The following is a 14164-nucleotide window of genomic DNA, read 5'->3' on the forward strand; positions in this document are numbered from 1 at the left end:
TGAATTATCTCTTCTGGATGGATTACCACCTGACTTATCATTATTGTTTACCTAATTAGTTAGGTACAATATTATTTTTATTAAAATTATAAATAAATACTAGCCGTTGCCTGCGACTCCGTCTGCGTTGAAGTATGAAAAATAATTTACGTGTAATTCTCAGACCGACCGAATATGCACAAAAAAAAACCATAAAAATCGGTCAAGCCGTTTCGGAGGAGTTTCGCCACAAACATTATGACACGAGAATATTATATATTAGAAAAAATTGTCTACTAGCTATTTTCGGTATTAAGAAATGGTGGCAGCTTCATTGTAATTTACCATTGTGCCCAATAAACATTTAAACATTTGTGGCAGCATATTAAATAGACCCAAGAACGGCGTCTTTGACCTAATTTCTAACTAATAAGAAGCAAGTCATCGCTCCATCTCGTTGGAGGCCTACCAACAGCTCGTCTCCCGTCGAGAACCTGACCCCATCGGCCATCAGTCCTGCGAGCAATGTGCCCCGCCCACTGCCTTCAGTTTCATGTCGGTAACCTTAGTTCTACTGGTTAAGATCGCGGGATCGCGTTGGATGCGGAAAGCACAAGACCGGTCCGAGTGGAGAGCCTTGGGGAGGCCTATGTCCAGCAGTGAAGCTCTTTCGGCTGACATGATGAAGAAGTAAGTACCTACTTATCACTGGTGTGGCACCGTACCAACTGGACTCGCCTGGCAAGTACGACCAAGCAAGCAAGTAAGGTATTAATTCGTGCGCTTCTGGCACATTACATTAGGGCATGAATTATCAGGTCAACAAACATTCGGTCGTACATTAACCGCCCCCTCGTTGATTATAAATAAGTAAGACATACCTAATTCACACATCTCTCACACCAAGAGGGACAACTCTTATTCTCTGGGTGCCTAACGAAAATGCTAACTGTCCACAAAGAACCACTATCTATGCACTATTAAGAATTCAACATCGAAACAATAGATTATCGAGGTCAATGTGGAGCTTCAATCAGACAATGACGGGGTCAACGGCGACATGGTTGCGTGAGTCAGACCCGCGGACATCCTATATAAGTATTCGTGAGGATTGGTTTATAACTCCTTACAAACTAAACTGTAAATCCTTTAGACTACCTACATATTACTACGTTTAATTCAGAGACAGAATAGACAGAATGGCCGTGGTCGTCGGTTAATGATTGGTCTCTAACCTTTCTGTCGACTTTTGGGAGAACTCGCCACCGATGATTCTTGGCAAAATGTACTAGTTTTCCCTTGCCCCATTGCACGTATAGAGCACATCTATCCTGGGCCATTAGTTCGCCTTTTAGGACATCTACTTGGGCCAATCAACTTTTTTACCCACACTAATCAGTCCGCGACATTTTTCAAACAATTGCAGATTTTTGTAAGTAAACATGTTTTTTTCTGTAATTCAATAACTAGATGGTGTACATGAATTCATGCCATCCTACGTAAGTTCAACCTATTAAACCGTGAAATTTCTTGTTGGAAGTACGATTTTTTGGTAACGCAGGAGACGCCCAAAGTGTGGGTAAAATAGTTGATTGGCCCACTTATACATGGGCTCGTTCTACTCTAAAACTGGGCACGGCACGGCAGACTACATAAAACACATTAAGTTCTTACGTGATGGCAGCATCAGCTAGTTCCCTTCCGACCTCGTCTCTTGAAAAAGATATAGCCCCAGCTTCTACCCAAATATCCGCAGCTCTTGCACCCCAATTCTTTTCCAAGGAATCGAAAGATTTCACCACGACCACGTCCAAGTCCAAATACACACCACCGAATTTGTACAACGAAAGATAACGCAACACATCTGATGAATGAGATATCCGCCACCTTGTCCTATTCAACGCACCGCCCGACACCATAGACTCCAAAGGAGTACCTTTCGCGTATTTTCCTATATGTACTCTTGTTAACTTGATATTGGTTAGGTTTTTTATGACAGATATGGCTCCAGTTTTCAAGGCATAATGCGTCACAGGAGCGGCAAACAGAACATTAATTTGCCAATCAGGATGCGCTCTGGCGGCAGATTCCACAGAACAAGCTTGTCGAGAGTTGAGTGTCCCACTGCAAGAAGTTCGTGAAAGAATATGGACTTCGCTGGAGGGTTAAACTCTCTTGCATCGGCTCGTGGTAACGTCACATCTGTCTCTATGTAATGGCATGTTGTATTATCCCAAGGACCCCAATATAGGAAGTATACATCTGGATTGAAGTAGTTGATTAATAAAATCACCGTACCGACCATGATACCAGCGCCCAAAGCAAGGCAGGCGAGTATCTTCTCCGTCTCCTTAGTTATTACTGAACATTAAATATAAATCATCGAGTATATCTTCTTGTACGTCATTTTGATGCTTTTCATGCTGTTGTATTTTCGGTTATTAATGAAACATTAAATTTTTTCTTCACCTGGCTCTTTGAATCAAAGCCAAAGAGATCAAAGCTTTGAATCAACAACGAACGGTCACTCAGCAACGTGTCATCAACTCTATAGGTACTAATACTCTTTGGTCAGAGTTTTTTTTAAATACCAAAAACAAATAAATAAAAAGAGTTCGTAACACAATCGTCAATGTTTTTTAGCTTTGGCACAATGTGGCCTTTATGGAATTGCCATCGAAATATTTTACTTACTATTTCGATGGGAATTGCATTTACGTAATTTGAATGGGGGTTTTTGACATAGGATTTATTCGATTTATTGCTAGATGACATTAGCATCATGCCGTGAGGTCCGTTTCACGTTACAGTCTCCCTTGCTCATTTAGTTTTTAATTGGTTTTTAATTGGTTTTTAATCAATCGCAAATGTGAGACAAATGTGAAATTTCTCAAATGGACCTCACAGACAGAAAAAGAACAATTAATGGTTTTCTAAGAATTAGAAAAAATTATCTTCGAATCGATTTACGTGGTCAAGTAAATTGCACGGTAAACATGGGTCCATCTTATTCTAAAGTTGGGTATAGGTAGTCATTCACGATGACGCGTGCCGTGGTTCTTATTACAATGTCTTTAATGACTAATTTTGTCAAAATCACGCGTCTTCGTGGATGGCACTAGGTGTACGACACGGACAGGACAGTATAAGTTTCTTAGGTGTTTATAAACATCTATAACTTAAAAGTGTCGAGTTTGTGTTAGAGTTTACTAATAAGACCAGAGGCCGTATTGCCTAACGTTTTTGTTTGACGCTCGCGATCGCAATCAAATGACAGCTTTTGTATGGGAAATCACCATTATATTTTTTCGTAGATGAGTTCAGGTTTATTCACGATGTTTCCTTCTGCGTAAAGCTGATGGTAATTTTTTAAATCAAACTGCGAAATGGTCCAATTAATTAACGCACATCTTTACAGTTTTGTGCAGAAAATTCATTATCATCATCATAATCATCATATCAGCCTTAGGACGTCCACTGTCGGACATAGGCCTTACCCCCGAGCGTTAGACAATAAGGCGGCTGGTCATCCGTCCTTGTCGTTGATGAAAATGCAGAAAATTATTTCATATAAAAATTTCGCGCCAGATTCTTCGCGTTGCGGTGTAAAAAGTTGATTATAATTTTCGTTACTTGTGGCTAAATTGGTATCTTTTACGAAAAACAGGTTATCATTAAAACGTCAATAATGATGATAGGCAGGCTGGTAGGTAACCATTAATCTTTCATTAAATATGATAAGAATGCGGTAGTTGGATAGATAACCAGGTACAGTCAAGGGTATAAATTTAAAATTAGGTACACAAGTATATTTGTCGCTATCGCTATAGCTGTTAGACATGTATAAAAAATATAATATACAAGTGAACCGCCAGAACGGGAAAAAAAACGAGACAGAGCAGGATAGCGCTCAACAACACTGTTTTGACACGTTTCTCCCAAACAACGCATTATTTCTCTGGAATTTTAAAGCAAGTCGATTCTTTAACCTTGGGAATCGCGAAAACTTGAGAAAATATGATATTGGGTGTGTACATTTTGTATATTAAGCAAAATAAAATCACAAGTTCGAATTTCGAGCCAAAAACGAGCGATCTATTATCTATGCCAGTGTTGCCATTCACGGAAAAAGAAATCTATTCATTATCCTGCATTGCAGTCTGTAAAGCTCTTTAACCCATTCATTGCCGCGCGCCTGCAGGGCTACTACGAAACTCGAATTTCGTGTCGTGCGGTCCCTCTAACAGATATAAGATCCATTCTTACCTGATAGCAGCATCAGCCACCTCCCTTCCCACGTTGTCTCTCGAAAAAGCCAGCGCTCCGGCAGCTACCGACTTAGCAGTCTCCCTTGCAGCCCAATTCCTCACCAAGGAATCGAAAGGTTTCGCCACAACCACATCCAAGTCTAAATAAACGCCACCGAATTTGTACAACGACAGATATCGTAACACATCTGATGAATGGGATATCCGCCACCTTGTCCTTTTCAATGCACCGCCCGACACCATAGACTCCAAAGGAGTACCTTTCGCGTACTTTTCTATATGCACCCTTAAGAACTTGACATTCGTTATATTTTTTAATAGAGCGACGGCCCCTGATTTCAAGGTATGGTCCTTCACAGGAGCTGCAAACAAAACATTAATTTGCCAATCTGGGTGCGCTCTGGCTGCGGATTCTACTGCACAAGCTTGGCGGGAGTTGAGTTCCCCACTGCAGGAAGTTTCGTGAAAGAATATAGACCTCGCTGGAGGCTTAAAGTCTTTTCCATCAGCGCGTGGCAAGTTACCATCTGTCTCCATGTAATGACACGTTGTATTCTCCAAAGGACCCCAATGTATGAAGTATAAATCTGGAGAGAGATCACTGTTCAATATGGTCAGTGTGCAGAGCACAATCAAACCAGTGCAGGCAACTATCTTCCGCCGTCTTAGTTTTTTACTGTAAAACATCTTGCTATCTACCTATCTAATAAATGTTTTTTATCACAATTTGGCCTGTTTTTTGGCATTATAATGATTCAGTCACTGTTAAAAATATGGAACGTTTGTATTCACAGAATCAGAATATCACCGGCTCGAGATTATGTTGGCCGCATGGCATCAGCACTTAGTCTTAATGAATTAAAATATTGGTTGGGTCTATTTTTCACTCACTGGTTTAAATTTAGATCGTTGTTATGTTAAGATGCGTATGTGCGTACACGTTATAAAAAACACCAAACAATCAACCGCCTACAGTGCCTGCCCGGCGTGTACTGGCGGCGGCCGGACGGCTGCGCTGCTTGCTGGCTGGTGTAGGTATAGTTATAGTATAGGGAAGGGACAGACAGCGAGCGAGCTAGTCGAGCTAAACGAAAACGTCGCGTTTAAGTCATAGGCGATAAAGAGATAATAAACAATTATGATTAAAGATTAAAAAGTACAAACTCTGGTATTTACACGTTTTTAACGTTTTTTAAACTGTATTTACCTACTGAAAGTGTGCCAAATTAACGCAATTCTAATTTCAGCGCCTGAGGCAACGAAACAAACTGCACAAAATAAGGTCGCAGTACAGATATCAAGAGAGTGATGCTTATGATTTGAATATGCAAGAGAAAAAGATCATAATTAGCACACTAATAAATCAATAGACATAGCACAAGAAATTAATTTCTGTCAGCACTTGTATAATATTTATCACGTTAAATGCTTATTATTAAATTTTAATGTTTTTATTAAAATTGTTTTTTGTCAAACTTAAAACCTAAAATTGCTAAAAGTGGCTCTGAAGCGATAACGTTTCGTGTGCTCTGCCTACCCCATTTTGGGAATACAGGCGTGATGTTTGTATGTGTGTTTGTGTGTGTGTTTTGTTATTAGACACAACTCGCAGCTTTGCTCACATAGAAAGATTCCTCGTGTGGGAATTTTAATAGGTCATCCTAATTTATAATTTTCATTATGAAGAAAACCCATATACGAAACTTTGGATTACTAGGCTTTACGCTAGGAGGTATGGTATTGATGAGTCAGTTCACTAAGGTATGTACATATATGAGTATTTCTCAAAAAGTTGTCCCGTCATGAAATTGACAAGAAATCAGTTTTGTCAAGAAATTATTAACCCTAAGGACGAATCATAAAACATAAACTACATAAAACATCCAAAATTTCTTGACGTGAGGAAAACGTCACGAAATCATGTGAGGAAAAAATCGTACTTTTGTAACTACATCAAAACTTTCTATGGGATCCAACAACAAAGATTATCTGACTTTTTATCACTTTTCACACAAGGTTTTGTATATATTTAAAAATAATACTTCTTATTTTTTGTGGTGAAATAGCGTCAAGATTTTTGGACAACTGAAAAATTTAAAAATGGACAACTTTTTGAGAAATAGCCATATGTCGATGCAGCACACAATCAGTCTTTCAAGTTTATTACGCATCTGTACCTCATAAGGAAAAGTACACCTTAATAGGATCACTCGCGTGTCTGTCTGTCCGTCTGTCACAGCCAATTTGCTATAAAAATACTTGACTGATTGAGTTAAAACAGTTAAAAATAGTCATACAAACATATGTTAGTCGGTGACCTAAAGACAAACGTGTAACGTAAATAATGTTTCAAAATTTTGGGGATAAATTAGAAAAAAAAAAATCGAACTGTTATTTTAAAATGAACATATTTGAAGTTACTTAAATAAATAACTTCAAAATTGACGATACTCCCTACTTTGTCTTGAGCACTACGGAGTTTAAAATATCGAAAAAAATTCTACATGAACGTTTCACGGAAAGATAATGTCTAGTCACCAAAGCAAATTTTTGAGTTATTGCGGTTTGAAAGTTAGTCATCACGAACTAATACTATGTTAACCATTAAAATAAAGGTGACGACATGTTCTTTCCGTGGACCCTTCATCTGTAGATTACAAAAAACCTTTAAGAAATTGTGGTGAATTGGTTTTAAATATAGGACGAGGGGGTACAATTAATGCCAAAAACATAACTATTAAAAAATCTCATCGTACGGAACATGTACACTCGAACTAACTGAATCGTGACCCACTGTGGAACCTTTTCGTAGAAAAAAGTCATAGTGAAATCACATTGCTTGACAAGGCAGGGGAATTTATTATTATTAAAACACTTACTGCAGCAGGCTGGGGGCAGGCTGAAAACCAGCGCTGGCAGCTTCTGAGCAAGCGCAGCATAAGCTGAGCCTGTTCCTTTTGCCACACAGTGCAAGGGACTGGCAAACGCATTTTTTATTAGTTTATTGTCTATTTGTATTCTGTGTGCCTATCCTGTATTGTTCATGTTGGCAAATAAATCAATCTTCTTCTTCTTCTTCTTTACTGTGACAACGTTCTACGGTGAGTCAGGAATCAAATGGTTCGACTGTACATTACAGTAAAGTAAAGAGTGAGTGAGATAGCAGTATTCGATGAAGGTCAATAAAGCACGATGTGGGCGTAATTTGAGACAAAAAATATAAAACTGTTAACTACGTAAATGACAATAAAGTGCTGGCTACTAGTTTTTGAAATTTAAGACTGTATTTGTAGCGAGCAATTATTTAGCTCGTAACCGTAATAAAAAACTCAAATAAGGTTTTGTTTTCTTTTCGTTCTAAATACCACCGGGTTTGTAGTAATTTACAAAAAAATCTTAATGTGTTCCATGTGCAGCTGACTTGTCAAATGGGCTTTTTCGGGGGATTTTATATAATACCGGATTATATGCAACACAAAAAGCTTCATATATGCATGATAATATGCTAGGAATATGCATGAAAACTGTTAATGTATGCAACATTGAATTAAGATTTTTTTACTTTTTATTCATTTAAAAAAACTAAATATCGACACTGACAAATAAATATTTCAATTTTTAACAAGATGCTGTTCTGAATGTTCAGTACTAAAACTGTGCTTTCAATCATTGAAAATAATTCTAAAAGTGGAAAAATACCGTTCCACGTCCACTGAGTTAACTGAGCAGGTATTTGAATTTGAATGCTAACAGCATTTATTGCTTGTGGCTATGGATCAACTATCCTACGCAAAAATATTGAAAATATAGTCGAAAGCTATTTTATTAGCTTTTAGCTAAAATATGATATTGCGATAATGATGATGAAAGCGTTTGTTGGCATATGTATTGAATTTTGTTTACTGATGTTGTAAGGACTTACTGTCTCAATGTTAATCGACGTAATATTATCCGGTGATTCTGTTGGGTTAAAACCGTGTAAAGTTTACAACTTGGACCACACGTCACGCGAGAGGTAGCGGTGGCACGCGCATGCTCCGTAACGGCAGTCGCTGCAATTGCTCTTCTCAAGCTTTATCTCATTCACGCCTTTATTCCGTGTGGATTACAGTTGCAATTTAAACGATGTGAACGCACTAGTAAGATAGGAAAAAAACTGTCATATTGTGAATCAACAACGGATTTTTTTCATCAGAATACCCCTCCCTTCCCGCAGTTCCCGCAGAGGCCGCAGACAAGCGCAGATCGCGGGAGCGACCGGTGCTTCTGATTGGTTGATTTAGATTTCTGCCAGAAAATTCATGTAGGTACCTCCGCCCGGATTGCTACCACCATCTTGCTCGCTAATTCTGCCGTGAAGCAGCAGTGCTTGTACTGTTGTGTTTCGGCGTGGAGAGTAAGACAGCCGGTGAAATACCTGGCACTTGAGGTATCCCATCTTAGGCCTCTAGGTTGGCAACGCATCTGCAATACCCCTGGTGTTGCAGATGTTTATGGGCGGTGGTGATCTCTTACCATCAAGAGACCCACTTGCTCGTTTGCCATCCAGTCCAACAAAAAAGAAGTCCAAAAAAACGAAAGTCCAAATCTGTCGTGTTGTGTCGTGATGATCTCACTTCTCTCTCTCTCTCTCTCTCTCTCTACAATTTTTGCTGATTTGGGACCATTTCGTGACATACAAATTTCTTAATTTTTTTAATATCTTTTTGTTATGCTACGCTACTTTGTCACGAATAAATGATTTCTTTATATGCTTGTGATGCGACACAATGATAAGAGTAGCTTTCGGAGTGGCTATTGCGATCCCTAAATCATGGAAAAACTCGGTGCTTGTTACCATTCCGATTTTAAAAAGCTACTGAGTCCACCATGGTCCAGTGTACTCGCAACGCCTCTAACCGGCAGAAATGGAGCAATCGCTAAGAGGCTGTCCTCGAAAGGGTCTGCGACCCACGAACATCTTTTCATGTACCTCGTCTGCGCAACCACGACCACTCTGACAAGAGTGTCCGACTAAGAAGAGAGAGAGAGAGATCGACACAACACAAGCCGTCACAACACACTGCATCAGATAAATGTGAACGCAACCATATAAAATGTATGAAGTGAAACTGCAGGGCTACTACGAAACTCGAAAATCGAAGTTCGTATCGCACCGTCCCTTTCACTCGCGTATTAAATGACTTAAGCGTCAGCGGGACGGCAACATACGAATTTCGAGTTTTGCACTTCGTGGTATAGGGCTAAATACCATTCTGATGCGTCACAACACAACACGATAAAGAAATCTGAACCGGGCTTTAGCCGAATTCACATTTATCTGTCGTGTTGTGTTGTGTGTGTTGTGATGCTCTCTCTCTCTCTCTACCTATAGCTTGTGATGCGACACAACACAAGCCGTCACAACACACTGCATCAGATAAATGTGAACGCAACCATATAAAATGTATGAAGTGAATGAAACTGATACCATTCTGATGCGTCACAACACAACACGACAAAGAAATCTGAACCGGGCTTTAGCCGCATTCACATTTATCTGTCGTGTTGTGTTGTGATGCTCTCTCTCTCTCTCTACCTATAGCTTGTGATGCGACACAACACAAGCCGTCACAACACACTGCATCAGATAAATGTGAACGCAACCATATAAAATGTATGAAGTGAATGAAACTGATACCATTCTGATGCGTCACAACACGACAAAGAAATCTGAACCGGGCTTTAGCCGCATTCACATTTATCTGTCGTGTTGTGTTGTGATGCTCTCTCTCTCTCTCTCTCTATACCTTGTGATGCGACACAACACAACACACTGCATCAGATAAATGTGAACGCAACCATATAAAATGTATGAAGTGAAACTGATACCATTCTGATGCGTCACAACACGACAAAGAAATCTGAACCGGGCTTTAGCCGCATTCACATTTATCTGTCGTGTTGTGTTGTGATGCTCTCTCTCTCTCTCTCTCTATACCTTGTGATGCGACACAACACAACACACTGCATCAGATAAATGTGAACGCAACCATATAACATATTATAACCTAACTAACAAAAATTTGGAAAACCCCCGACTTTGTCACTTCAAAGTTCAATATCTCAAAAACGGCGGAACCGATTTTGATAAAACATGTCTAAGAACCATCGCTAGAAAACCTGCTTTCAATTAAAAACAAAACGCATTCAAATCGGTCCACCCGTTAAAGAGCTACAGTGCCATAGACAGACAGACAGACATACAGACACACAGCCTTCAAACTTATAACACCCCTTTTTTTGCGTCGAGGGTTAAAAATGAAACCGATACCGTTCTGATGCGTCACGCACGACACAACACGACAGAAAAATGTGATAAGATTCAGTCGTTAAAAAAGGTATAACACCTCTCTTTTTGCGTTAGTAGTAAATAGTGATAGTAAAAAGTTTAGGTACTCGGAAAATTTCCAGGGAAAATAAAAAATACAGTTAATAGCACAAAATGTATTATTAATACATTCAAATAAAACATTTTGCATCATTATGCAACAGTTCAATACGATCTAGAATTACAATAAATTGGTTTTCACGTAATAATTAAATAGCTATATCGTGCAGTCGGCCTAAGTTAATACAATAATTGCAATACATTTTTTTAATTTTTACATTTATTTAAAATTTTATGAATAAAAAAGCTACTATAAACAGCACGTTTTTACATACACTATAATATTAATTTTAAATAAGGCGTAATGCCCTCAATTAAACCTTAATATTCACTAATTGTGGTTCAAATTGCAATTTACTGCTAATTTTACAGCCATATTCTTTTAGACTCAACATCTTATACAGAAGCGCAGCAATTTACTCTAAATTTGTTTGAACAATGTATTGCATATTTCATTTACAATAACTTTTATTTTAACAATTTTAACAGTTTTTCAAAATTCATCTTATCATCTAGAAAAATAAATTAAACATAAGGTTCAACCACGGTCCTGTATTTCAATGGATAAACCTGTTTGTCAGATTTCCGTCGAAAGTAAATTTATTTATTTATGTCACATAAGCATAATAACCATATTCCACCTCTTAGTTTATTATACACCCCAGTACGGTACAGCCACAATTATTTTAAAAAAAAAATGTCAAAGCTCAGTTTGCTAAGAGGCTCTCTACTATAGCCTCCTGGATCCTGACGTTTTTAAACAAACTTAGTGCTTTAAGACCTAGACGTGGTTGACCTGCTTTGTTATTTTGGATATTATTTCAAAATTCTTACAATTCTTTATTCAATGAACAATTTGTACTTTATAAAGTACATTCGGCCGTTATTCTTAGTGTTAATTAGTTCTTTATAAAGTACGCGAGGACCCAGGAGGATAGGTACAGTCAAGGGCAAAGATATCGACACGGCCAAAGTTGCAAAAATATGTATACACGGCCTTAATGTTAAGTGAATAAAGTCGTGTACACATATTTTTGCAACTTTGGCCGCCTTTTGCCTAAAGACGTGAAATCGACTTTATGCGATCTAAAAACGCTTTTTGCCCAGCAACAAGAGCGACAAAGACATCGGTTCAGCTGACGCGAAACGACGTATATCAACGTCTTCTTCGCTCTTATTAGGTCGACTAAAATATGGAACTAGCTTCCTGGGACAGTGTTTCCGGAGAGGTACAACTTAGGGATCTTTAAAAAACGAGTCTATTAGTCTCTCAAAGGGCCGGCAATGATACCCTTAGTGTTGGCAGGTGTCCATGGGCGGCGGTGATTGCTTCCCATCAGGTGCACCGCATGTTAGTTAGTTCCTTATATAAAATCACATAAAGCGTTTTTTGAAAGGCTGAAGCCGATTCCCCGGTGATAGGTATGGAGGGAGGTAAATAGGTAGACTATAGAACGATCTCGCTGACATAGCTAGAAAAATATGCAAATGAAGTGGCAATGGGCAGGCCACATCGCTCGAAGAACAGATAACCGTTGGGGGAGAAAAGTCCTCGAGTGGCGACCACGAACCGGAAGACGAAGCGTTGGCAGGCCTCCCACCAGGTGGACTGACGACATCGTGAGAGTGGCGGGAAACCGGTGGATGCAAGTGGCGGTTGTCGTTCATTGTGGTTCTAAGGGGGAGGCCTTTGTCCAGCAGTGGACGTCTTCCGGCTGATGATGAGTCAATCTCGCATGTTGCTACGCGGTAGTCACGTTTTAAATACAGAAGAGAAAACAGTGAACTGTACGATTCTGAGTATAATTTAATACAGGCGCCGCCCGACAGAATTTGGATATTTACGACTTCCATCCATTTCAATACAGGTCCGCGTTCAACCAAATAAACGAAAAACCATAAACTCCTCCTTATCAATAAAGCCCGCGGCTCGAAAGGATGACAGTGACCGGTTAGTGACAGTAATATAATGCATATAGAAGAAAGAAGATAGTGTAGAATTATCTATACCGTGTGAATGAAATAAGCGGTGAAAAGGAGGTTAAACAGCGGCAGCCTACCGTAAACTGCTTCAACTTTGCCCTCTGGCCCCAACATTGCCTGATTCGATTTAGAGTCGATAACTTAGCACCCTTTAGGTTTTTAAAACTTTTATCCCCCGTAATAATAATTCCCGTGTAGATAAAAGTTTAAAACCTATAAGAGTGCTAAGTTATCGACTCTAAATCAAGTCAGGCAATGTTGGGGCCAGAGGGCAAAGTTGAAGCAGTTTACGGTATATCTGGTTTATTAGCCAGATGTATTAACATCTTTCGACTTAAGGTGTGTAGAGACTGTCAATGCAAAAAAGGCGAACAATCTAGACCTGTCTCGTAACTAAAAACGCTTTTTAAAGATCAGCAGCTGTTTGTTATAAAGCAAACAACATAAACGATTAGCTTTTATTTATTTTGTAAGAGGTTTTTCCAATTGAAATACAGGTCCAATTCTTTAATCTTTCTTTCATCTTTCAGTCAGTTATCTTTCTTTTTTCGAAAGTTTACATTTGCCAATCGAATTCTGTTTGGACAGTAGAAAGTAGATTTATTCGGCGCATTGCAGTTTTATAAATAAATTAATAAATGTGACAGCGACATAGAAAATGGCGCGTCAATTATATGCTCTTCAAGGTCTATTCCACTGTCATTCCGTCTCTATTTATTTTGTACGATTAGACAGAGATGGCATTACAAATATCTGTCACATAAAACAAGACTTAACAGAGAGTGATGATACAGGAGGTTATTTATTGTCGTACCTTAAGAATACGTTTAGTGAACGTATACGAAATGACTTATCACTAATATTTACATGTTTTGTATTTTAGGTGGTTTCCATAGCCTGAGATCCCATCGTAAAATTTGTAACATTCTTTGCACATAGTATCATAACGCCACAGAGTTGCCTAAAAAAATTTAGGAGCGTTTCATTAAATAAGGTCTTGCATAAGCTTAGCTATCGTAAGGTCGCGGGTGAGCAAGGAAATTATTTTAGTTCATTCATATGGACCTCCGCAAAGTAACGCCTGATTCAATAAATTAAATAAGGTCTTGTTAAAATTTTCATTTTTAGGGTTCCGGAGCCAAAATGGCAAAAACGGTTGGAATAGGGGGGATTAAACAATTAGGGGTTTGCTAAGACGATTTTTCGATTCAGTGATTTGTTTGGAAATATTCAACTTTAAAGTGCAAATTTTCCTCTAAAATCTAAACGGTGGTGGAAAAATTTGAAAAAATTCAGGATGGTAGTAAACATATCAAACTTCCAAGGAAAACTATAACGGCTAAGTTTGCTTGAGAATTATTCGTAGTTTAAGAGTAAATAGCCTAAGTATTATATTAATATACCTAAACTTGGAAGATTCCGTATAAAATACGAAAATCCTTAGAAAATATCACTTAATTTTTTCGTAATGGCTACGGAACCCTATTTCGGGCGTGTCCGACAC

The 14164-nt window shown here is 38.7% G+C and overlaps 1 protein-coding gene across 1 annotated transcript in view; it reads right to left on the reverse strand.

The window, feature by feature from the left end:
* Positions 1-5259, reverse strand: part of LOC141429273 (lactosylceramide 4-alpha-galactosyltransferase-like) — a 28061-nt gene extending 22802 nt beyond the window's left edge. Inside the window, exon 1 of the mRNA XM_074089563.1 lies at positions 4246-5259. Within this exon, the coding sequence (XP_073945664.1) occupies positions 4246-4934 (689 nt within the window). The 5' untranslated portion in view covers positions 4935-5259. The remainder of the gene's footprint in view (positions 1-4245) is intronic.
* Positions 5260-14164: the final 8905 nt, after the last annotated feature.

The sequence above is a fragment of the Choristoneura fumiferana genome, chromosome 6 (genome assembly GCF_025370935.1).
Source record: "Choristoneura fumiferana chromosome 6, NRCan_CFum_1, whole genome shotgun sequence".
NCBI classification, from domain to species: Eukaryota; Metazoa; Arthropoda; class Insecta; order Lepidoptera; family Tortricidae; genus Choristoneura; species Choristoneura fumiferana.